The 27,098-nt window shown below is 36.7% G+C and overlaps 1 protein-coding gene across 1 annotated transcript in view; it reads right to left on the bottom strand.

The window, feature by feature from the left end:
- PTPN12 (protein tyrosine phosphatase non-receptor type 12) overlaps window positions 1–27,098 on the bottom strand; it is a gene marked incomplete at both ends in the record, with an annotated part of 68,905 nt that overhangs the window by 9,436 nt on the left and 32,371 nt on the right. Inside the window, 10 exons of the mRNA XM_079547345.1 lie at window positions 6,936–7,021; window positions 14,417–14,515; window positions 14,610–14,687; window positions 15,288–15,354; window positions 16,878–17,020; window positions 20,086–20,145; window positions 21,846–21,917; window positions 22,699–22,737; window positions 23,739–23,834; window positions 24,803–24,879. Coding sequence (XP_079403471.1) covers window positions 6,936–7,021; window positions 14,417–14,515; window positions 14,610–14,687; window positions 15,288–15,354; window positions 16,878–17,020; window positions 20,086–20,145; window positions 21,846–21,917; window positions 22,699–22,737; window positions 23,739–23,834; window positions 24,803–24,879 — 817 coding nt within the window. The remainder of the gene's footprint in view (window positions 1–6,935; window positions 7,022–14,416; window positions 14,516–14,609; window positions 14,688–15,287; window positions 15,355–16,877; window positions 17,021–20,085; window positions 20,146–21,845; window positions 21,918–22,698; window positions 22,738–23,738; window positions 23,835–24,802; window positions 24,880–27,098) is intronic.

Raw genomic sequence — 27,098 nt, 5'->3', positions numbered from 1 at the left:
GAAAAAGCTTTTTTTTTTTTTTTTCCTCCCTCGCTTGAGAGAAAGCAGGAGAGTGCCAGCTCCATGGGCCAAAGGATGTTTACCTCCTGAGCCAAGGTTATGAAGAAAGTATTCATTACAAAGGTAGGTAAAAGGCTTATATAGAAATCACAAGGCTCCAAGTTACGTTCATTATCCTTTCAGCGCATTACCCAGTAATTTATGCTGAGGTTTCTTCTCACACTGCTCACATACATCAGTCTATCTTTGTCTGCCAGCAAAACAAGAAGCAAGAATGATTCAGAAATCCTAATTGCATTTTCCAGGTTACTGGAAAGCACAGAGGACAATCAGAAAACCTCAACAGCTATAAAACTGAACTGCCACCTCTTGCCCAAGGACATGCCTCTTCTGTCTATCACTTAAAAAGCATCAAACACACTGTTTCTACTAAAAACACAGTGCACTTGTTTGTAAGAGTTATAGTGAATAGGGCTAAAGACCAAAGCATTGCACAGTGATTCTTGACAGTCTATACAGACAGATATCAGGCAAGCTTTCACCACATGCCTACATGTCACAAACGAAAATCAAAGCAATACTATTAATTCCCCAACTTTCAAGTAAGGTCTAAAAAGAATTAAAGCAGAGCAAATTGCTGAGACTATGAGCAGCTATGTAAAAAACAACAGACTGCTACCCCACTTGGATATTCTGCAGTACTGAAAGTTTACCTGATCCAGGGCAGACGATAGCTTGAATTTAATCCTTGTGATTTTCTTAGCATTTTCTAAGGATATAGCAGTATGAAATGGATAACCAAAACCCTCATACAAGGGATTCCAAACTGAAGAGAGAATTGTTTGGATTTTCATTTATTGGTATCTCCACCCACTGAAATGCTGCAAGCTCTCCAGCTTCCAAACTCTCTCTCCAAAATTACTATCTTTGTATTTGGAAATCCCCAAACCCAACTCCTGCAGCCATCCCAGTTACTTTCTTCCATTCTCTGCTGGATGATACAGGGTTGGCCCTCAAATAGCTTCTCCTTTTCATGCGACCATATATTACCATCTCACTTTACATTAAGATAGAAGCAACACAAAGCACATAAAAACAGCTTCACTAAAGATCATTTGGGAACTCTTTTGCTGTTTTACTGTTCTTGAAAAATGAACAAGTTAGGGAATAAGTTATTTGTCTGAGTTAGTAAAGATAAGTTGAACAAAAAAAGTCTTTCTCCAATTTAATACACAGTAAGACAACAGGAAATTTCCCTTCAAGTTTTCCCCCTCCTATGCCAGAAGGGAGAGTTCACACACACAAATGGTTGCATGCTCCCCTTTTACCAACTATGATTCTTTTAAATAATCACCGCTAAATCCTCCTGCTGAACAAGGTTTGCCCTCACTGACCTCATTTTCCTGACCCACTGTTATATTGCAATCAGTGAGACTAAATCCTTATCTGGTACAGATATACCATTAATCATTACAATTAACTAACAAATTAGTATTAAATCAGATATGACAAGACCACAAGCTCATAATACCACTCACTGATTACTGTTTAATGAAATCTCTTCTCCATTTGATTCTCTTGTATCAAACTGCCCTGTCGAGGTTATGGATAGAGCAGATGATAGAGCAGTACTATCCAAGTCAGCAACTCAAAATTCACACCCGTTTAGACATCCCTCATACACTGCTTAACAGGGTTGTTTAAGTTACTTATTACATTTAACTATTTTTCTCACAAATGAGAACACAGAGTAATCAAACGGGAAATGCTCCATTAAAAAAATCATTCCTTATCATACTAACATTGAAGAATATTCATTCTCTGAAAATTAGGTGACCGGTGTTTGGGAGTTTTTTTTCTTAAGGGAAATAGATGTCACCCGGGACTTCCTGGCTTTCTCTGAGCATGCAAGCTTTTTTCCACTTTACTAACGTCATAGGGTTATTATTACACACATACTGCATTAAAAATAATGCTTTTGTTTCTTTATGGAAAGCAGAAATATTGGAATAAGTACACCTTTAAAAGCTCTTCACTAAGCAGAAGCTATTTCTGAAAGTCTTGCCAGACAATGTTGGGCATTATGGTCTGATGCATAATGCTTTCTTCGGGCACTTCCTTCAACAGCTGTGCTCTACAGACACTTCTCCCCCAAAAGGCAGAAAATTATCTCAACTGCTAACATTATTCCAAAAACAGGAAACACAAGGCAGTATAATAAAAATAGCTTGATTGAAAGTTCCAGGAAAGCTCATGTAAGTGGATATTGAGACAGAAGAGATTCTATGGACTGAAGAATGACAGACCGTTTGAAAATACCTTTCCTGTATTAGATACAAGTTAACCCTGCATTGCTTTCACATAGTGCTAAGGCAAGAATTTCTCCAGTTCACTTGTCAAATCAGCACGCTAAAAAATAGAAAACCTCCTCATAACTCAACCTTGACAATGTGTCTTTGTATGCAACTGTTACTGCCTGGTAATTCTGCTACCTCTGCACTTCCACAGAAGTAACAATCTGGGATTTTCCTTCAGTAATCAAGACTGCTTTTCCACCTGTTTTTACTGCCACAATCTGAACAGCAAGTACAGCATCTTATTGCCAAGTCCTGCTTTCCAAATACTTCAAATGCAGTGACTGACCCCTCAGCTGCCAGGTAAACCATGAACCTGGTGCCATCTCCAAGCTGCCACCCAGCCAAAGGGTTGAGTGCTGGGAAGTTGCATATGACAACTGTGAGGATGTTTCTAGAGAGTCACTCAAAGGCTTATTTAAGAAATAGAACTTGAACAGTAGTGATAAAAGCTTATGAGCATAGGACTATTCAGCTATTTGCTGAAGTAACTGACAGCACAGAATGGGGGTAGGAGGAATGGTTGAATACACTGCCTGTTTCAAAAAGTTTGGCACTTGCCTCCAAAATATTAAAAAAAAAACATTTTAAAGCAACAAGTTAAAAGAACATGAGAAATTTGAGGCATATATCTATTCCTTCTGGAAGTCAAAAGAGTCTATTACTGGTTAAAAAAAAAAAAAAAAGTTTGTAGCAAGACAAAAAAAGACTTATTACAGGAAAAATACTTCCCAATACAAGATTTTGTTTAAAATTGCAGTGGCTAATACAAGATTCAACATCTTTTCAACTTGATTACATACACGTCATTATAACATATAATCTTGGGAGGAGAGCTATTTTTCTAATTTTTTAGAGCATTTTAGAGGCCCTTCTAGCCCTAATGAAAAAGGGCCATGTTATTAGAAGCAGGGCAATGTGGGTTCAGATTTAAATAAAAGTTGGCCAGTGGTCAAAAGAAAAAAAACACTTCAAGCAATCCATGGCTATTTTGTGAAGCAGCATGTAGGGTTTTATTGTCAGATAGGAGAGTGATGTCAAGGTCAAGGAACGTGGCTCTGATCAACTAAAAATAGATACCAAGCTCTACATCCTCCCTCATAAATGAAACAGGAAAATTAAACTTTGCATAAGCAGGCAGAAGTCAGAGAACTTAAGCATTAAATCACTGCTATCCATATGGGAGAACAGCTGCAGTTCGGTGAGGTTATCATTAACTGTACTACAGATAATGTATAGAGGATGCATGAGAAATAAATAAGGAAGTCACCTACTGGAGATTTTAGGGGAGTAAAATTTAGTCATTAGACAGAATTGCAAGCACAACTGAAAGATAAGTCAAGCAGCTATAATATTTTAGTATTTTTTCTCCTTCAGAGCATGTATGTCTTCAGTGCACTGCAGCACTACAGAGTTGTTACCTTTCATGTGTTTATGCCTCTGTTTCTCAATTTCTTTCAAATTGTGTCATCTTCTGTGTACATTCAAGAGTTTACACAGACAACCTGATTAAAATTAACCTTTTTTTTTTTTCTCCCAAATATTTTAAAATGAACTACTGAACACACAAATAGATCAGAGACTGTTTGCTAAACACATCGTCTCTACAAATTCTGATGTACCAATTATCTCCTGTGGACTTAAAGCAAAAGCTCCAACTGAAATATATGTCTTAAATATATATGCAGTTTGATTACCTATGGTCGTAAACGTAAGACAAAATTTAGTCACGCACTCTTCCCACCTTCAACTGAAAATAGTTAGACAAGTCTCACAAAGAGGGAAAGAATGCTTTTCAAGCAATATTTAACACAGAGCTTCAAGCTTCAAGGTGATTTTCACAAGTAATTGCAAATTACAGAGCCAAGCAGTTTCTAGAATAAGGTGCTGATGTATGTTGTCAAAGCATGAGTTGTTCCTGTTTACCTCAGTAAAAACTGAGGAGTAATAGTTCTTTTTTGTTTGTTTGTTTAAATGTTAACATTGAATGCAAATTCAGTGAACAGAACCAGCTATATTCATAAATCTTGTAGCAAATGAATTACTAAAAAAGTAATGTAAATTAAAGCATTACAAAGTGATAAAACGAAAGGTCAGAAGGCAATACAATTCTAGAACCTGTGTAAAAAATACAGTAAGATACTACATGCGGGGGTAATAAAAGACAGGCAAGAAAAACACCTTCCTGGGAAAAATTCTACAATTTATAGTGGTTAGTCATTGGAAAGTGCTACAGAAAAGATGCCACGACCTCATTCAATCATTAAGCTGAAGTGTGCCAAAGCAAATAGGAGTCAGAATCATCACCGTATCATGAAATGTAGTCCTGAGATCCAAGCTGGATGGAAACGCGTGTTTAACAGTTACATACTTCTTGCTAAGATTAAATTCAGGTCTTCCACTGCCGTCCTTACCAAGGAAAAAAGTATTTACCTATTCCAAAACATTCATAATAATAAAACCCTCCAGACCGCAGACAGTATCATACTACAGATTTGTAAAATTATCTCCCACATCAAGAAAATAGATGCAAGTATTTTGTGTACACACAGCTATTGGAAAACAAAGTGTTTCCTCAGAAGCTTCTTCCATGAAGGATGCAGTTAATGGTTTTTCAAAAAAAAAAAAATTATCTCCATTTTAAAAGGACAGCAGCTTTGCTGAACACTTCCATCTATTCACCTACAAGAAACAAGCCTTCCTGCCATTGTTGGCAGATAGGAAAGTATTAGTATGGAAGAAAGCCCAAAAAAGATCAGGTTTTAAAACAGAGATGAAAAGATACTAACTTAACTGTGCAGTAAAGAACAACGATCTGCAGATAAGAGAGCAGACGCATGCCTAGCTATGAATTATATACATGATTATTACATGACTACAGAAAAATGGCAAGTAGTGATCTAAAATTATTTCAGGAAACATTAACCAGTAAGGGAATTACCTATTGGATAGAAATCATGTCTTCTATAAATAGTCTCTGAGTTAAGATCTCACCATTAACACAGATTATAAAGCTTCACTGTTATAATCTTTATCTACATAATTAGATACATTACCTTTGATCTAAACAAGGCTAAATGGTGTTATCTACATAGCACAAACTGTTGTGTTTGTAGAAAGCTACAACTCTTTTTCATCTCTCTCTTTCAATGTCATCTTCTCTAGCTTCTGCTTCAAGTAACAACTAATGAGTTAACCGTAATAACTACTAACATTCTTATTTAATCACTAATGATTATTACCAAATACTATTCCCAATGTTACATTATTGCAAATATCATTCTCAGACAACAAAAGAAGCTGAGTGACAAATTCACATGTGGTAGTTTGCATATATCTTCAGTAAGTAGACATTAGAACCCTATACAGTATTCCAGATCTGATCTGAACTATTAATTGGTTTTAGAGTACAATACTTACATACCTGTTTTAAACTACATTTATTTCTTGAACAAGATGATGTTGCAATACTGACATGCACACTGCTACCCATTTTGAGTTGCCAATTTTCAAATGGTTCCTTATGTCCAATTATATTTTACTAAGACACATTTCTAATTTTTCCTCCATTACCAAACCTAACCTGCTTTAGAATTTAAAATTTGTTTTATTATATAATCACTGATCTAATCTTGTCAGCCCCTCAAAAATAGACTCATCTTCTGGCATTACTTGGACCCTGCCAAATACAGGGCTGAAAAGAAAAAATTCCTGCTACTGACCTGACTTTGCACTACACCAGTTAGATCATAGTCTTAAAAGCTGACTGCTTTCCTTATATGAGCATTCTTGCATAGAATTTAGTAAGTGGATGGTTATTGTGTCATACAAAACATCTCGAAACCCCAGTGCTTAGCAAGCACTGAAGCAACTCCTGTCCATCTAACTACAGATAACTGAGAACAGGCAAGATCACCTGCCAAAGGCCCCCACATCCTTCCAGATACTAGCCTGGTACACAAGAGCTCATGCTCAGGTTGGGTACCATTTTAGGTAAAGGTAAAAGCAAATGGACAGACAACATTAACTCTTTCAAAGTCTACGTACTTCAAAAACAGGAGTGGATTTTATTTTTCTTCTGTTGAATGGAAGGTCCAGTGAGATCAATTTTCCACTTACAAAGTGAAACTATTCGGTTGGTGTGCCCTAGTCATTAACAGTCCCTGTCTGTGAGGTAATGTTTTATTCAATAAACAAATAATCTTTCCATTATACTTTCACCTCCAAAAATGAGGGTTCTAACACTTCTTTAGCTTATTTTGCTGTTTTAATTTTTTGCAGTGCTGTGCTTTATTGTTGCTATAATCAAGTGGATCAAGTAGATCCATCTAATCTTATGTGCTTGTCTACTTGAATTTCATTATTGTAAGACTGATAAATTCAAACACAGACTTTACAAAGATATCAAAGGTTTCTGTTTACAGAGCTTACTACAAGACTTCTATTTTCATTATATATATATATGTTTATAAATAGAAAAAAACCAAAGTCTTTGTAGTATCAGTAGTTTGATTCTACTTCTTAATATTCAAAGCAACTTAATCTGAGAGCTTAAAATACTGTATTATGATAATAAAGTACCTGCGGGTCCGTGGAGGCTTTGGTGGTGGAGAATCCTGTTTCTGAGCATCTGAAGAACTCACAGCGTTCTCTGTATTGTTTTCATCCTGATAAAAAGAGAATGTTTTCAATCATAGCTTAAAGCTGATAAGCAAAATAACTGAGTTCTGAAGATCCATCACACAAGGCAATACTTAATTTACAAGTTGGTAAGGTTTAATGCATTGTCATAAAACATCTCAAATAATCTCCCATTTGTCTACAATAAAGTTCAGCTTACTTGATAAAGCACATGAGGAAAACCATAAGTACATAAGATATATATTAGATATGCATGCATGCGCACACATTCATATACTTTTATACATACACATTTCTACATAGAAAAAACAATATGCACGAGTCTAAAGTTGATAAACCATTTCCATACACACACTACAGCCAAAGATCCAATAAAACAAAGGAGAAATTTAGTGCTCTCAAGTTTAGTGTACAATAATTATTATTTTTTAAACTCCAATAATTTCATTTTGAAAAGTGATTAAAAAAAAGAACTACAAACATCTCTAATGTATGCAATGGATTTCAAAGGACAATACCAAGTTCAGACAACAGAACCCTTACCCTCTTTCAGCCAATCTGTTCATAGGAGGTGACAGAGACTGACTTCCTCTGCTCATACAAAACAATCAAAAAACTCCCTGTTAATTAATGTTTGTCAAATGCAAGTGTGACAAACATTTTTTCCTTTGCAAGACAGGTGATAACTAAGTTATCTCAACTGCTAACTACCCTCACATAAATTCCAGTTGAACATGCTACATGCACACTAGCAGTGATGCCCTACTGTTTGTGTGTCAGCAGATTGCGCAAGCCCTTTCAGACAAATTAAACAGGGAGCTCCTTGTCCTGCTGACCACTGCTGCATACCTCTCAATTATGAGTGAGATTCAGTTAGCAGATAAAAGCCACTCACAATTAGACCATTACAACTGAAGCTTCCATTATTGTCAGCCAAGCTGAAGACCTCACATTCTAGAGACCAGTCAGTATAACAGGCATAAAAGTAACAGACCAGTCAGCTCTACTAGCTGAGTCTCGAGCCTACATTACAAGCAAAGCCTGAATTCCAAACCATGGTCTGCCAATTTTTGTTTCCAGATACACAGTTTCACATTTTGCAACAATAAAGCACACTCACTCAACTTGCCAAAAAGCTGACATCTTTATGAAAGTTTCTCTTTAGGTCTCTGTCAGTTGAAAACTATAAATAGTGACTTCCTTTTCCCAAAGAAACAGAAAAATAGAGTATCTGACCAAGTTGCACCTAACTGCACACTGAATAAGCTCTACCCAATGGGTAGCAATGTGAAATGTACTGTGAAACAGATTAAACACACTTAATGCACTACTTTTTTGTACCTATTAAGAAGCTAAAACAATAACACTTGTTGCAAATCAAACCCTTTCAGAGATTTACTGCATCAGTACTACCTCAACAATCATTCTCAGCACAGAAAGTGCTGATAACACAACACACCACTCAGAAACTGATTGTCCAGAAAAGGAGAGCAACTGAAATGGCTGATGAGATAGTAAGAAAAAAACAAACATCAGTATAATGTTATATCTGTAAATTGAATGCAGGACTTCGTATTTTAAAATAGCGTATTGATGCCTTGCTTTCCCACACATCGTGGAAGTTTTTTGGGCTCTTAATTTTCTTAAATTTAGCTTCAAACTATTCCAGACAAGCAAATTTTAGAAAAACCTCTGTAACAACATTCCAGACATTGATGGAATGAAAAATCACCACGTAACAAGGACATCTGATCCCTCTACTACTTTCCTGTCAAATAATAAGAATGGAAAATTCCAAATTTTTTGCTTCAGGCACTGGGTAACCGTACACACTGATTTCGTCCTTAACATACATGAAAACTAACTTCATCGCCTGCATTCAGACACAGAACCATTCAGAAAGCTGAGGCCAAAGAAGCAAGGGGTTACAGCATCCAACATCAATTCAGTTCTCAGCTCATTAGTTGTGACTCCTTCCATCTCCATCCCATCCCAGGCCATAAAAGTTATCTGACTGCCTCCTGTGTGCAGCCATCACTATGGATGTGTTTAGAGCTTAAAAGACACTTTTAATTGTAAGCACTAGCAACTAAAGTTAGGAACGATGAATGCAACTGCACGCTGGAGGGCAGGCTGCTCTGCCTTGTTTCACCACAGCACTTCAAAGCTTCATCAGGCAGAGATACCAGAAAGTGCGAGATTGCACAGGAAGGGTTTCCTACCCTTGAGCATCAGAGCTCACCAGAGCAGAAGCTTACAGTAGCACTGATGTCACATTTAAGCCCTGGTTTTCAAAGAGTTACTGGCAAAGACCTCCTACAACATAAACTTCAACTAGTCTAGGACACAACCCGGGAGCTGCATCCCTGCTCTTCTGTTTGTAAAGAGAAGCATTTCTGAACAGACTTTTGCATGAGACACTTTTCTCCCAGGCAGAAGAAAAAGCTTATTGAAGAAGCTAATATACATCAAAAAATGTTGAAGTTCTACATTCATACAGTGAGTAGCTCAGTCTCCGCTTGAGACAAGCAACAGTAACTGAAGAGACGCTGCAGTACTCTGTCATACACTGGGAAGGCTTCAGACATATTACGTGTTTAAGAGGTTAGCTTATAAATCAGGATCACTTTTAAGTCACTTCAAATTAAGAACATTATAGGAATTGTCACCAAAAAAAGAGGAATACTGTGCTGAACAGACTGAGGATTTCAAAATAAATCAATTCACTTTTATACAATTCATACCCCAGGAGATAAAGGATTTTTACTTAAAAGGTTGTCGACAACAAGAAGGAAGGCCAGATGCACTAACCCACGTAGGAGAGAAGTCTTTGCATTAACTTTAAGCTGCTGCAACATTTTTAAATAACAGTACTCAGTTACTTTTCTTACTTTATTCTTCTTACTTTTAACTGAACAAATACTGCTTACTGAGCTCTCGGAGCAAGTCTGTTACTTGTTCTCAGCTGCCACGAGAGTTGCAAACAACCAGCATCTTAAGCATCCTTGAGTGATGCCAACTCAGAGATTTCACCTTTGTCATAAATATAAATAACTGCACTGGTAACCATACAGAACAACAGAGAAGTATGACTGTAAAAGCAAATATAGGGTATCTCACAGGAATGACCTCATCACTAAGAGCAGATGGCAGTATTAAGAAAAAGCCTTCCAGCCTTCCTAATCACAGCTTACTGGCATCAGCCAACATTGTTGGTTGTCTGAACAGATGTTGTATTTTAGGGCAGAATACTGTTTTGAAAAGTATCGGCTTAGGAAAAAACCAGGACAACATACATACTTTATAGAGGCCAACATAGAGAATTATATTACTTATTTTTTTAATTGATTAGTAAGAGTGCAAATGACCTGCTTTCTTATTGAACAAAGTTTTCTTACCTATGCTATCTAGGCAAGCTTCTCACTAGAAGAAAACACGGGTAACAGTATGCATATAAAAAAGAATAGGAACTTTTCCTAGGCTTACCCTCTACATTCCTCAGATACTGAACAGTTCAAGTGTTCCAACACACGCATACTAAAGTTCTGTACATATAAGTGAATATGGTGGTGAATGGACTTAAATCATGAGTAGTATTCCCCAGGTGTTGATAACTGAGATCCGTCCTACTTAGTATCTTTATTGATGACCTGGACAAGGGGACTGAGTACACCCACATTAAAACAGTAAATCTGCAGTCAACACCAAGTTGGAAGGAAGTGTTGATCAGCCTAGAGGTAGGATGGCCCTACAGAGGGATTTACACAGTCTGGATCAATGAGCTCGAGGCCAGTGGGATGAAGTTCAACAAGATCAAGTGCTGGGTACTGCACTTCAGCTACAGCCCCAGGCAATGCTACAGGCTTGGGCAGAGTGGCTGAAAGACTGCGGAAGAAACAGACCTGGAAGTGTTGGTCAAACATAAGCCAGCAGTGTGCCCAAGTGGCCAAAAAGGCCAATAGCGTCCTGGCTTGTATCGGAATCATGGCAATCACCTGGACAAGAAGCAGAGTTTATATGGCCTGTATCAATAGGTGCAGAGTAACTCATGTTCCTTTGCTAATGAAGACAAACAAGGAATTCTCATAGCAGATGCCGTTTCTGAATTCAACTTGGTATGATGACCTACATTTTGCTATCATCTCCCAAGGGAAAGTCTCTTTCACCATCTGCAACCTTCTGTGCTCGAAGTATGAAAACGAGCTGTCACTAAATGACTAATTAAAGAATTGCAGTTCTGGACCGAGACTTCCAAGGCATCCCCTACAACTGAGGAATCCACCCAGGAACTGCAATATTTTCTTTTAGAAGAACATACAGAAAACGTCATGTCAGCCAGAAGCTTTTTCTACTAGGAAATTACTAGAAGATATCCTGCAAAGACTCTTCCAGAAGTAATTCCATGGTTTCCCTCAAAAGGAATCAAGGCATTCCTTTAGTCCTTATTGCCTGAGAACCACAGTGCATCAGCAGATAAAGGAAATAGACTGAAATAATACACTCAAATGATTCAGACTGAACACAATTTTCTGATCGTAGACAGCAAGATAAATGTCTCCCAAGACACCTAAGATTTCTTTACAGTGCTATAATGGTCCAAAATCTCTCTCCAAGATGCAAAACAGCAATGATAATTTCACTGGTTAAAACTTTTGGCCTAGTTGTCAAACCATTAATGTTTTGAATATCCACATTCTTCTTACAGCAGCAGATTCTTCCACAGCTTCTAGAAGCACAAACTACAGTAACAAATGTGCCACTTCTACAAGAGTGAGCGATTCTTAAGAGTACTAACAATGTCATGCTTTGGAGAAAAAGTTTTATTAATAAAGTGGATAAGGGAAAACCACAAAGACTTGCAGTACTGTAGCATGGTTCTTACTGTCAAGATGTGACGAAGTAAGAAATACTTCTCAGCAGACAGTTGTATATTTATTGGTTTTTTGTCCCTTAAACAATCTTGATTTTTCTACATACAAGACATTCAACTTCGTGAAAATCCATCTGATTCATTTTTCCATGACAACCATGGTATGCACTTCAGCCCACAGAGATGCCCCTCAAATAACTCAAAAATATTTTGACAAAGCTCTGATATCTTATCAAATGATCAACACAAATCAGCTCACACCTGCTGCATAACTTCCAAAATTAAAACCAAGTGTAATCTTCTGATTTAATAGAAAAAAACAGAGATGGAAACTCCAAACAGGATGACCAAGAGTTTCAGTGGAAGGAAGGTTGAGTCTAAGACTCAGCTTGATATTTCAAACCGAGTCATCAAGTCTTAGACTCAGCGCCCAGTTGACTGTTTGAGACATCAAGAGTCCAACTATTCAAGGAGGGAATAAAAAAATAGTTCTGATCATCAAATTTAGTACCTCACTCACTTACCTGGTTGTGAAATTCCTACTTCCGAGCGTTATTTCACCTTTGTTCTGGAATTTGTCTAGTAGTGGGACAGTTGAAAGTACTGTGTTTAAAGAAACCTTCTCTTTCACTTACTTGTGCTTTAGACACTGTGTATTATTTTAAACACATTTACAGTTCTAAGAATTCACAGTAAGTACAACTGTGTAGTAGTATGTAGTAATTATATTATACTATACTACACATGCATTTTCTACATGACTCTGAATTCTTCTCTCAAAACGTAGTAATTAAGATACAACCTAACTGAACTCTAAACATTGAGTGCATTTTTGTTGACTTTGTACAGTATTGTTTCCAGCAGGGCAGAGTTGGCAAGTTCACAGGAACACACGTTCAGCATTGTGTCTAAGTTACATCTCTACGAATACTGCTACTCATTGCCAATCAGATAAACTTTTTACTGTGATGTTGCTGGCAAAGACTGCTTACAAAGTATAACTCAATTCAAGAAAAGCAATTGGACAATAAAATTACAAAGTCAACCTTATGGAGTACTCCAAAACTTCAGATAATATTATGAGTATAATATTCATAATATAACAAGCGGGCAAAAAAGAACACATTTCAGCATCCTATAATAGTACTATATCAGAAGTAGAGCCATTCTTTTATCTGGAATTGTTTTCACTGAACACAATTAAAACCCCTCACATAAGCAGGATTCTACACTTGCTATAGTATCCATACTTTCCACAAGTATAAAGTAATGATTTTGTTTCATAGCAAAGTACTTTCTTGGTAACAGAAAACATTTTTGTCCATGTTTAAGAGATGCTCAAAGCCAGAAGACAAGACACAACCGAATCATTCAAGAACTCCTCCACGTATTACTCATTTCCAACCACCCATTAACTTAATGAGTTTATTCCTATATACCCATTCTAATGCTTTTCACTTGCCCCATTATTGCTATGAATTATAAACGTTCACTTCTGATAGGCAGACTAAGATCTAGGACAGAATGTAAACATATTCCACTACAATTTAACAGAGTGATTTGAAAACTTTCTGCAGCAGGCTTAGTTTCATCTCAAAGTAAACATGCATTCCAGGGCACTAAGACATGCATCAAAAAACTATGTCACCTCATTCAGCACTTCTTCCAGACCACAGATGTTCAGGAATATATGTCAATAACATGAAACATTTTTGATTCTAGGAAGAGTGCAGATACAGGTCAGATCAAAGTCAAATAGCCAGAAGATACTGCAGACTCTTATGCCTCTTTTTTTTGTTTTGTTTTTAAAGACAAAGTAATGTCATTAGGAATCTGTTCTGTACAAACCTAATCAATCTACATATTCCAAAAGCTACTACATTTATTTATCACAAGTAAAATGAAAATTCCCACTCCAGTTATGCTGAATATCAAACTCAACTCACTTAAAACAACCTGTCCTACCCACATTGTACTTAGCCCATTAGGTTATTTCAGTGATGACGTACAAGCCTCAGAACTATTGCACGAATTGACAGTGTCTTAAGAGAACTAACAGAAAAATCCAGGAATGAAAAGTGCCTTAGACTTCCTACAAAGCACCATATAAAAATGCTAAATCCCTAAAATTAAAGATTTTTTGCAGCAAAGTGCAGTAGTAAGATAAATGCAAATCTACTGGTTTAAAATTGGGTCCAGTGGTGGCAGGGAGGGAGGGAGAATAAAATTGGATGAATTAAGCTGAGTTCATACACACAAACTTACATGCAAACTAAGTTTTGCATTTCATGTATACTAAAATTCCATTACTTCTCCCACCACAGTTGGCATTTGGTGTATGTGGCAATTATTCTGTTATTTATCAAACTTAACTCTTACAATCAAATTTCAGTGTAAGCTAAGTACAGAATAACTCCCTACTCAGCAAAAACCAAGCAAACCAAGTTATTCATCTTCCTTAACAGGAAGGAACAATTAAAAATAAAGACTTCACAACAAAAACCCAACCACAGTTACAACTGATGAAAACTCAAATGGGAAAGGCACATACCACTCCATCTGCAATCTTCCAGTCCGTACAGCTCTCATATTTTTGCAGTTGCTTTTCAAACAGTTGTGCTATGGCTCGATGGACAAGTTCATACTGCTCCTATAGTAGTTTACCAGATAAAAATTAGTGCAAAAGACCTCTATAGAGAATGAGTGGTATATTATCACAAGATGCATTGTAAAACAAACTATACCTTTGTCTGCACTGCAGAATGCCTTTGCGTCCTCATTTCCTGTATTAAATTAAATACATTGAACTCTTCAGGTATTTTCTGAAATACAGAAGGAAGTCATTTATATTGATGTAACTGCTTGTAAAACAGCAATATTTTTGGATGTCTAACTTCTGCAAGTGCAAACAATCAATTTTCCTGACTTTGTAACTACTCAAAATTCTTTTATAAAGCAATCCTTCTCCAGAACTTGTTTTTAAACATTTCATTTGGACCAGATGAGAGCATTTAAAAGCATTCTGAAAATGAGACATTCAGTGGAAGCATTAACACAACATCTGAACATTAACATTTCACAAGCTAGAAACCCCCAGAAGACATTATCTCTGTACATTCTAAATATCAAGACTTCAAAAGCTGCAAAATCAGAGATGCTGGAAACAACATTCAAAATCACTTAAAACTGAAACATATCCAAATGAGGAATATAGTTCAATGCTTTTTTTTTTTTCCCCAAAAAATAAAAACTTGATGTCAAAGGAAAGTTCACACCATGAATGTGATGAAGGTAAACGTCCAACCTGTCGTAAGAATTTTAGAACACAGAGACATTTCACAGTTTCAGAACATTTGGAAGCTCAATCAATTGTTGTTATGAAATGATGGAACGCCACAATTTTTTCTTATAAGGTTCCTTACCCCAGCTTTAAGCAAATTCCATGTATAATCTATGGCACAGATGGCTCCTGTTCTTCCACACCCTGCACTTTGAACATAAACAGGTACATTAGAAACTGTTTTAAATGGTTGAAAAGGCACTACAATTTTCATATTTTCAAAACCCACATAAAACCAAAAACATTTAATTTGCCCAGCTATCATTTTAAGCTTAAACCTGTAACATTTTCAAATAACAAATTTAGTAGAGCAAAATTAAAGCTTCCAATGCAAGTTTCTTGTGGCTGACCAGAAATGCAGTCATGAAAGACATTTTGACATTGACTTTTTCATTGCCTCTTTCCTCGCACTACGCCTAGTTACCACTGCTTCAACAGTAACGATTTTATCCAAGTTTAATGACAGATGCTAAGCAGAAGAACGGAACGCATTTAAAGAGTTTCCGCATTTTTCTGCTTCAGCAGCACACCTGTATTGTCTGCTTGTTATTAGCAAACAAGCTGAAAAAAAGTGACAGTGACCTGTAGCAGTTATTCTTCCTAATGCATAAACACCTAGTTTTCCAGATAGAGTTACACTGCAATAAATATGTATCATTACACAGTTGTGAAGTTGTACTGGCACTCAAGAAAAACAGAACAAAGTGAAACTAACCTCCATGCTAAAGAAGTTCCTTTTAGGTTTAGACCCAATTGCTTAGAAAAGCAAGTTATCTGCATGCTGCTTTAAGATGGAAGAGTTCTACAACACTTGTATAGAACATCCAAAATTAATAAGCCTCTGAGGATTTATAATTCCCCGGCTAACTAACACAAACTGAGTATTTTCCTACATGCAGCACAGTAAACAATGTTGATAACACACTAATGTTTGCTGTTGCCTGCTAAGCCAAGGCAATTCACAGCAAAGGGCTCAAGGAGCTGGGAGGGAAAAGAATTGGGACAGCTGACTTAAACCGGCCGAAGAGATATTCCATACCATGTGACATTAAGCAGAAGGAGTTTTGAAGGGAGGGAGTTAATTGCACCCTCTTCTGCAGCTTGGGGGGCTAGCTGGGCATCACTCCAGGGGTGGAAAACAATTACTTGTGCATTCCTTGCTTTTTTAATATATATATGATATAGATATATGATATATATATGATCATATTCATAGCCAAATAAATAAATAAATGTATAATACAATATATATAGTCATATCTGTTTTCCTTTTCTCTACCTTAGTAAATAGTTCATCTTAACCCATGTGTCCTATTTTGTTGTTTCTGATTCTTTCTCCTACCCCCCTGGGAAGAGGGGGAGTGAGTGAATAACTGTGTGGTAAGAAGCCACCTGCCAGGTCAAGCCACAACAAGAGATCTTCAGAAGTTTGTCCTAAAGAGGAGATGAATGCTTTAAGGGCCATGGGGATAATGTTCTCAACTGAAATAGAATTCTACTGTGACGTGCACTATATGGGGACTATATCAATCTAAGCCAAATTTTGACATGAGGAAATATTCCTTTTTATAAACTAAAATAATTGCAATTTGGAATCAAACTAGCCCATCCCATACTAGAAGTCTAAATTTCTAAAACGTATATAAACTTTAAAACTAAATGTACTTGATACCTGCAGTGTATGCAGATTGGTACGTCTTCATGTTCCTGGTATTCTCTCATCAAACTGATCATGTCCAGAATAGAATCAAAAGATGACGGGACATCATGGTCAGGCCAGTTAACATAATGAAATTGATAGACACTACGAGTTTCCTAAGGGAGAGGAATGAAAGTTGTTAGTTGCGATGCATATTTGAGGAGGTTGTGTGAAATAAATTATTTAGTGAGGCTCCTTAATAGCCCAGACAATCAAAGCCATTTTAGTATATAAAACACCTACAACTTACGCAGCTAAAAAAAAACCAGGAAATTCTGAAATGTTTGAGTACTACTAGTGCATGGATGAAAACATTGCAAGACAGTTTGCTGAAGGAGTAAAAAAAACACCTCATGAACACATGGGATACAGGACCCATAATGCTGCACCATCTTGCAGATTCTCTGTCCCTACAGTCTTCAACTTTGAAAGGATGAAAGGAAAGCAAAGACCATCAGGAAACCATTCCCTTTTCCAGTCATGCTGCTATAACTGGAAATTTTCTGTCATGTCACTTTGACAGACTGCAAAATAAAGTGTGCATGCAGGTAAAAATTGAGGAACTTAGAATAATTCAGGCTACATCCAAGATGGCTCACACTTGCAACTCTGTCGTATACTTTTATCCTAGCTGCTCATTTCACAATAGGACGTAGGTAAACAGCAGGTTTTAAAACACATCAATTGCTCAGCTACCAGAATTCCTTACAGAACAGCTCAAATTCTCACTTTCACTATTACCCAAACTGCCCACAGGAAAGCCACTGGTACTGAAGCTCTCCACTCTGTTGACACATCTCTCAATTTCAGCATGCACTCAAAATAACTGGAGAGGCAGGAGCATGAAATTTTTATCATTATTAGAGGTTACAGGTTAAAGGACCTATACCATCTTCTTTTTAGCTATCTGAGAAGCAATCTGGTGGTCTTTTGAACATGGAAATTTATATGATCTTCCAACTGAAACAACTATTTTGGAAATGTTCCTTTTATTAAATCTGTGAAAACACTGTAGGTAGCAAAAGAACGCCCAGTGTAAGAAAACAAAAATAAATCCAACTGACTATGTGAAATCAATGTCATTGGCAGGGAAGACAAATACTTACGGTCCATCAAGAACTTCCACTTAATTACATTTAAAGAGTCATTTTTCCCCATCAGCAGAACAGCCAGAAAAAATAATTTCTAAATCTAAGCTTTTATATATAAATTAGAAATGAAAAGGAATCTTCATAGTCCTCTTTATTGTAACTTTTTAAGAAGCCTGTTGATTTAGTTCATAATAATTTTCAGCTTTCAGACTAGTTTTCCTCACGACAATTAGGATAACTTCCCATATTCACATGGTTAATTTCCCCCACGGTATTTTGAATGATATCCCACTGAACATTCTACAGAAGGGACAAAAGTTGTCCTTAGTCTAGAAAACATTCTAGAAAGTGTGTTGAAGGATCTTTCTGCCACAAAAGCAGATTTACCTCCCTGGTCCAAGACTACATTTAGAATTCTTCAAGATAAGCCTGTAAGTCGCTGTCAGTGTGTGTTTTACATATACAGCATAGATCTTTTATTATCACGAGGATGAAACCTCAAAGAAATCCTGAAAAAAATACAGAAGTCAAGCAACTGAATATGATTTGCATGTATGGTATGGACAAGCAAATAAGGAACTCCTTATGGTTTCTGAAGTAACCAGTTCTTGAAGTTTGGGTAATAAAAATACCTGACTCTGCCTTGGGGATTTTAATCTTTTCGGTTTTGTTTTTAATTCACCATACCAGTAAACACTGCAAAAACCAGTTACTGTTATGCAGTTAATTGCTGCCATATCAAAAAATTCATAGGATGGTCAGCTGTGAGCATTCAGAAAACATGAACAGAAATGAATTGCACACGTCTTGCTGCCAACACCTAGGAAGCCACAGCAAACACAAATCACCCCTCAAACGGCACCGCATTAATAAGCGGCTTTGACAACTGCTGTGATATCAGTTATTGAAAGGGAATACAGAAAATAAACATGAGTTATGTTGCAATAGATTATTTCTTAATTTATCATGCCAAAAAGGATGGCAAGCATTCTTTAAAAGAGACTGTCAACCTTCCTGTTTTTGCAGGAGTGTTACACGTTTATTTTTTTGTTTACTGAATTCCTTTCAGGAAAAATAGTTCACCTCAAATTTGGCATTTAAGTTCATTCACTCTTAGCCTTTACATGAAAATACAAGTGTTCTTATTTCACTGAACGGGTTACAGTTCCTTCTTACAATCAACACTTCTGATATTCAGTTTACAAAGCAGATTTCATGCTTTACAGCAGCTCCTTGGGACTAAAGACTTTAACCAAGATAAATTAACTATTTTTTCCACAGTCAGACAAATTGTAATCTTATTTAACTGCCAACAAATACTGTATACGAATTGAGTTACCAGACATATTCGTGAACACTAAGATAACTCTTCAAAAATTCATCTCAGCTTTTAAAAGTACATTTCTACTTTATCATTCTATATAATCACACACATTTCTCCCATGTTTCCCCTTGCAGACTTTCACCAACCAAAAAGACAACACAACTTCAGCAAGAATATACCACATTTTTCACAAATATTACCATTTTAAATGCTAAAAACTTTTTTTTTCCCCCAAAGCTACAAATAGAAATCTTGAAAAAAAAAAAAAAAATCATGATACTGTCATTCTTGCTTTATTTAGCAAGACAAGTGTATTAATGGGCATAAGAAATATCCCTTAGCATTGCAAAGCCCCTCTTGATTAAAAATTATGGAATGAATTCTAACAAGTACTTACACTCAGCCCAAAAAAAAGGCTAAAAGGAAGCAGTCTCTTTTGACGAGTTTGATTCAGCCTGTGACCAGGTTTTCAGTTTGGGTAAAGAATAAAATATTTCTAGGTTCACAGCAGCTTTCCAGCTGTTAATGCATGATAATAAAGACCACATGCCTTTGTCTAACCAAAAAGAAATGTAGTTTCACTACTCTTTTCTTATGTACTATAGTTTTTAACAACACTTCTACGTTTGACAATTTACATACATACAGAATCATCACCTAAAAAAAGGGAAGAGAATTTCTTCAGCTCCATTCGCTGTATCATTGCAGAGAACTTTCTAGGCAACCATTAAGTCACAGATAAGACCAGAATTCCTCACGTACTTACATTCTGAAATTCAAGTAATAACGTTCTAATGAAGTAATCTGTTCTTGCTTGCTCAGCTTCCTAAAGAAGATAAAACAGTAATGAATTGAAAAAAGAGACAAACATATGTAACTAGAACACATACAGGACATAACTGAAATCCAAACTCAGCGTTTGTTTTCATTTTTTAATTTACAGTTCTCATATCTGTTATTTTTCCAAAGATGGACAATTAAAACGTTGATTCTAAACCAAAGGCAACATATCTTGCTGCAAACAATATACTTCTGAAAGATTTTGCTTTCACTTAAAATAAAAACTGGTGTTTTCCAAGTGAATAACTTGCACCTGAAACTGTCAGTAAGTACAATATACGGGCCTCAATTTATGGAAGAAACAAAGATATATCACCAGATGTGTACAAAGGCAACCAGGTACTACTTCCCACCCAGGAAACACCAATCTTACAATCCTATAATTATTTCTATGGTTATGCTCCTGCATACCTCATTCTTACTCAGACCCTGAATACCTCACAAACAAGCATAGAACCACAGAATCACGAAGGTTAGAAGAGACAGAATCACAGAATCAGAGAATCACAGAATGGCCAGCGTTAGAAGGGACCTCAAGGATCATGTATCTCCAACCCCCCTGCCGCATGCAGGGCCACCAACCTCCCCATTTAATACCAGACCAGGCTGTCCAGGGCCCCATCCAATCTGGCCTTGAACACCTCCAGGGACAGGGCATCCACAACCTCTGTGGGCAGCCTGTGCCAGCACCTCACCACTCTCTCTCCACTAACCCATGTCTCCTAGTACCACGTATCAACATTTCTTGAACACCACCAGTGACAGTGACACTACAACCTGCGTGGGCAGCCTGTTCCAGCATGTAACCACTCTTTCAGAGAAGAAATTTTTCTAAATGTCCATTCTAATCCTCACTTGGCACAACTTGAGGCCATTCACTCCAGTCCTATCACTAGTTATGTGGGAAACCACCTCGCCACAACCTGTCTTCAGGCAGTTGTAAAAAGCCGTAAGGTCTCCCCTGAGCCTTCTCTTTTCCAGACTAAACTTCAGTTCTTTCAGCTGCTCCTCATGAGACTTGTGCTCCATACCCCCCACCAGCTGCTTTGTTGCCCTTCTCTGGCACACCCCAGGGCCTCAGTGTCTTTCTTGCCATGAGGAGCCCAAAACCGAACACAGCACTCAAGGTGTGGCCTCACCAGTGCTGAGTACAGAGTAACGATAAACTCCCTGCTCCTGCTGCTAGCACTATTTCTGATACAAGCCAGGTTACCACTATAAACCTAAAGATACTGTCAGGAGAAGAGAAGAAAAAGTCTAGTTTCTACTTTCTCTATTTATGATACCTAACTTCATGTTCCTCAAAAAAAGCAAACCAATGCAGTGTTACTTTTATTCCTCTTACACATCTAGAAAGCATAAGTGATAATGTAAAGAAACAGCTACTTGAATATTATCTACATTCTTGATCAGCTACAGACATTCAAAACTACGTGATGTAAAGTTAAATGACACAAAAAGAAACAAAGCCAATGCACATGACCCCCGCTTAAAAAAATCACAATGAATTCAAAAATCCTGTAAGACTTCCATGCACATACCGCCCTCCATCATTTTCTTTTGTGTCTTCAGTAAAATTTGATATTGAACAATTGAATGTTTCTTCCATAATGCAAGGCCTGACACGAGTTGGGTACCTACTATAAGCTAATGGAGCAAAACTCTTTTATAAAGCTTAATACTTACACATGAAACACAAAATGGTCCAAAAGTTACTGCTGCTTCTCCATACAATGGCCAGTAACGTTCACATTTTTTCTGTTGAAGCAAAGAACCCTAATTTAGTTGGTACATGATATTGAAAGATGGTTAACAACAGAAAGAGCAGACAAAAAGACAGTTACTAATGCCTTGTTTTCTATTCTTCTATTTCATTCTATTTTCTTCTGTTTCAGTTGAAGCTGTCTCTTAAGAAAGTAAGGAGTCCTTTGTTTAGGTGTAACAAATACAACAAAAAAAAACCCCACAAGAACTAAATCAATAAATACAGCCTGTGGAGTCTTTGTAAATAAGAACATGAACTTCAGTACTGCCTGCATATTTGCAAGCATGCATCCATCGTACAGAGGGAGGCAACAAGAGCTAATCTAGTTTTTGCCCAAGTTCAGAGTTAAGAATTGCGGAATGCTTTTCTTCCTCTCAGGTCTTAAGAATAGATTTTAAAAGATGGATTGTTTTTGCAGCTGTATCAATTTTGAGAGGACATTCTGAAGGAATTGGTGCTTTGATGGTTGGCATACATCTCACTAAGATGTACTTCTTTAATTCAAAATAACACGAGCAGAAACAGACCATCAGTTCAGCTCTGTATACAGAGACATAATGCACATCCTGACGGAACTCCTAGACCATAACACAACGCTATGAACAAAGAAGAGCAGTCACATTCATCCTTTCTTCTGTGCATAGGAATAAGTGTATTCTCATTCAATCAAATTACTTTTATAGTTACAGAATTCACACACACACAGTTTAACAGGTAATGACATGTTGTCCTACACAGGAACTGCTCACTTAGTTTTGTATTTAGCACACTTACCCTTCCCATTTCAAATTCTCGACAGGCCATTACAATTATCTGAAAAGGAAAAATGTTAGCTAGCTTTAGATAGAAGAAAGATCACAAATACTTTACTGCTTGCTTTTAGCTAAGACAATACAGATACTCCTTAACTGGCTGCTACTGAAGGAACTGATCTGGAGCTGCACATTCTTTTAATACTAAAATAGTGTCCGAGTTCTATTCTGCATAAAACAAGCCAAAACACTAATAAAATATTAAAAGCCTACCTAATTGGATCATTTGAAATCACTGCAATCCCATATAAGTATCTTACTCATTTAGCCAGACTGTACTACTGTAACAATGCAGAACCATTTGCTAAATATAAGAAAAAACACTGCTGTATCTGTTTATAACAATACAGACTGCTTTTTTAAATCAGTGCAAAAAACTATGTCAAAAACTAAAACAAGATTGCTTAGGCAAAGGAATTTCAGGTATGATAATCTGAATAACACCACCAAAAAACACCACAAAGTACCTACTTGTTACAATAGTAAGCAGCTATCTTTAAAGGGTCTGGTAAAAAACAAACCAAAAAAAAAAATTCAGAAACAAAAATTTCTTCGTTGAATCCAATTTGAATAGTACTTAAAATTTAACTCCTGACAATAACTGTTTGAAGAGATTCAGAAAATTCAGAAAAACAAGTTATCCAGAATTAGCATAACTAAAAGTTAGACACTCCTTTTGTTTCTAATGCTCCTTCTGCATCTGATTGTCTGTCCACATTAAGAGTCAAAATGGCACAGTCTCTTGGAGGAGAAGGGATTAAGTACTGAACTGTTCATAAAAAAACATTATTTCATATATAATCAAATTATTACATTTTATTACATTATTGAATTGAATAATGACACACAGATGTTAATTTTGTAGTTTAGGTAGCATTCTGAGACAAACCTCTACTAAATTACCATCAAAATTCTTGTTAATAGCTAGCTCAAACAAGAAATACAATCGATGCACCATGAAATAGGGTAATACACAATTCCTGTTTTTAAGTAGGTACTTACAGCCACATTGTATTCCCATATCATCCTCCAGAAATCTATTACTGTATTTGCTAATGGTCCCTGGGTAGCAACATATGCCTTCGGCCCATGTACTCCCTAGGACAGCACAAAGGAACCATTAATGTTTACAAAGACAATTTATCTGCACTGAATAAAAAGCTTTCATTTATAATTATGTAAAATTAGAACTCTGATTTTGATCCAACAGGAAAGGTGAACATGAAATAGGAATCCAGTTGACATTAGTCATAATTTTGCCAGTGATTTCAAGTAGGCCTAAGATAACAGCTACTGCAGTGGCAGAGACTGCAACAGAAAGCATTGAGTTTAACAATTTTGTATGCTGCACTCCTGAAAGGTGTAAGTCTGCACTGTTTATTACTTATGTCATGGTCATCACGACCCGCCTGAACGCCTCCTTGTGTGACCTGGTGTAGGGAACCTGCTTTGGCAGGGGGGTTGGACTCGATGATCTCTGGAGATCCCTTCCAACCCCTACGATTCTGTGAAATCTTTGGAATATTTCTTTTTCTGTTAAAACACTCCCTTTGAAAAATGCAAGGAATATGATTATTTCAAAAACCAAAGATTTTGAAGTGTTTATATAAAAAGGTTGAAGACATTTACAGCGCCTTGGTTTTAAGAGTGTTAGGTACAACTACTACTGCCACAGACATTAAGAATGCATAGAAGCAGGCACAGTTTGTCACACACAATGCCTCACTTATGTTCTAAAAACAGCTTCTCTTAATATCTAGCATTTTCAACAGCATCAATTGTTCAAAATATTTCTATCTAAACTTTGCTATGGTATGAAGTTCCAGTTTGGTTGTCTGTCACCTTAAAATGAGGTTTTTCAATATTATGTTTAAACCTGAAGCAATACAAGTTACAATATTGTCCTATAAATAATATTAGGTTTGTAAATTTTATTTAAGCCACAGTAAAAAACATTTTTTCCTCCCAGCTCTGAATTCTAATCTCAGGGTAAAACACAAAAGCTGCACTGATCTGAAATAAAAGCTTCGACCAAATTTTAAACCCATAAAGATAATAATTCATACCTTAATAAAGTTTGCATTGATGTAGTCGGAATCTTGGGGGGGAGTTTTTAAGGTCAGTTTAACTCGGCTGTGATCAACTGAAAGAAGAATATATTTTTTAACGTAAAGAATTACAACATGTAAATCAATACATAGCAGTAAATATGGAACACACTGTAAATAGAGTATCAGAAGGACATATTAACCCTTGAAAAAGTGTTCCCAAAAACCTGCATCACAGAAACAGGTCCATTAATGAAATAAACCTGAAATTCAATTGATTAGAAGTAAGCCAAGTGGCAGTCACACAACATTATCACAGACCACGATGGACAGAACTAAACAAACGCCTACTGAATCCATAAAGCAGTAATCCAGAATCTAAATCCAGAAAGAGTAAAGCACAACTACCTGCCTAGTTAAAGCTGTGGGCAGGTCTCAGTAGGCCATCAGCTATTACAGTACTACGCATGCACTGTGGCTTCTTGCTTCAGCACAGCCTGACCTCTGCTCCTCAAACACCGGGCTGGGCACTTGGCTGCGGCACAGAACCCTTCCCTGCTTAACCTGAAGCAGCCAACTCCTTCATTTACAAGACTTTGACATTTCAAATTTCAACACTGGTCATTAAGGAACATCTCTGAGAACATTTCCTGTAAGAATACATCTTTGGAGATCAAAATTCCCAGAAATCTTTTAAAAATATCCTTTACTACTTAATTTGTTCTGCCAACATTTTGGCTGATACCAGCGTTTCCTAGAAATCACCAACATATCATTCAAACTGTCTCCACAATAAGAACCAATTTAATGTAGCACCACAATAAATTGGAAATGAAGAATGAAGAAAGTACCCTATAGATTTGAATTGGAGAACATACAGTATATGCAGAAACAGTATCTGCCCAAGTAGTTTCTAATACTTCCTGCTTCCAGGGTTGATTCCTAAGCCATAAGGCAGCTGAAATTCTACTAAGAGTCTAAATTAAATAAAAAACAAAGAACAAGTCCATCCAAAAAGAAGAAATAGGAATGGTTTTGGGGTGTCGGGATGTTTTGTTGGTGCAAAACATGACTGATAATATAAGTGCCCTCAAGAAGTATGTGCTGAGTGTTAATTCTCTACTGAAAACTCTTCCAAAAATCCCAAGACAAGAAATTTCTTTCCAGAGCCAGATAACATGCAGAAAACATTTGTGTCACTGTGTTGCTTCCTAAAACTGGACAAACCTCAATGAATGCAAAGGCAACACTAAAATAAATACCCAGAGAAACCATTACAACATACTACTCTGTAATACACTATCATATGTACAGTGTAAAAGTGTGAAATCTTTATAAATATACAGTGATCACACAAATGTAATACTAAAAAGTATTCTTAAGTGATGGATTAAAGTAATTAAAACTATAGGCTAATGAGGGCTCCTATCTTTCCAGCACAGTAGATCCAAAATTCTAAAGCAGCTGCCAGATGTCAGCACTTCCAGCCTTCCTTCATCTGCCACAGCTCAGCTCTTCTCCCATTTTAGCTTCAAAACACAATTCTCCAAAGGAAATTCTAAAGCAAGCTCCAGGTTCAGGAGATTAACTGGTTTTGCCTTTTTTTTTTTTTTTTCTTGAGCTTTATACATAGCTTAGAGGCTCTGCTCAGAGTTACAAATTGGTGTCTTCAAGTAATCAGTGAACACCACGGTTAATTTGAGTGTCATTAAGGATGGCTTAGTAAAAGAGCACGCATGGTCATACTGCATTTACTCTGAAGCCCGCATCAAGTTAGTATTGAAGAACTGATCTCTCTGGTAGTAGTAATCATTTCTGATACACAGGGTTAATCTTCTATTAAGCTGCATTTGTAAGCTACCTTCTGCATTTACAAAATAAGTACCGTACCCATTCTTCCTCACATCTTCTGGATTTTGTTTCTCTGTCAAGCTGGTCTCCCATCACTTCACTGCTAGAACTTTTTGGCATTCAAAGATATTCTCACTTCAACTGAATGTTTACCTTCAATTTCCTCACCATCAGCTTTGAGGTTTGCTCATTTTCCCCACTGTATATTCTTTCAGATCCTAATGCCTCATGCTTTGATTTTTTCAATGTACTAAAAGAAAAGCTCATCCCTCATTCTAGCTATGGCCTCTTATTGCCACAATGGCTGTTGTGACTCATGGATTCAACTTCAGTGCTACAAAATTTTTCTTGTATTTTTATCTAATTATCAATAAGCCTGCAAGGAATAAGCAGAATAAAGTAAGTATCATAACAACAACTTCCTCTCTCTCACTGTTCCCATTTAACATTTTTCCTCACAAAT

Source organism: Tetrao urogallus (genome assembly GCF_951394365.1).
Source record: "Tetrao urogallus genome assembly, chromosome: 1".
NCBI classification, from domain to species: Eukaryota; Metazoa; Chordata; class Aves; order Galliformes; family Phasianidae; genus Tetrao; species Tetrao urogallus.
This window is presented reverse-complemented; position numbering and strand designations above follow the sequence as displayed.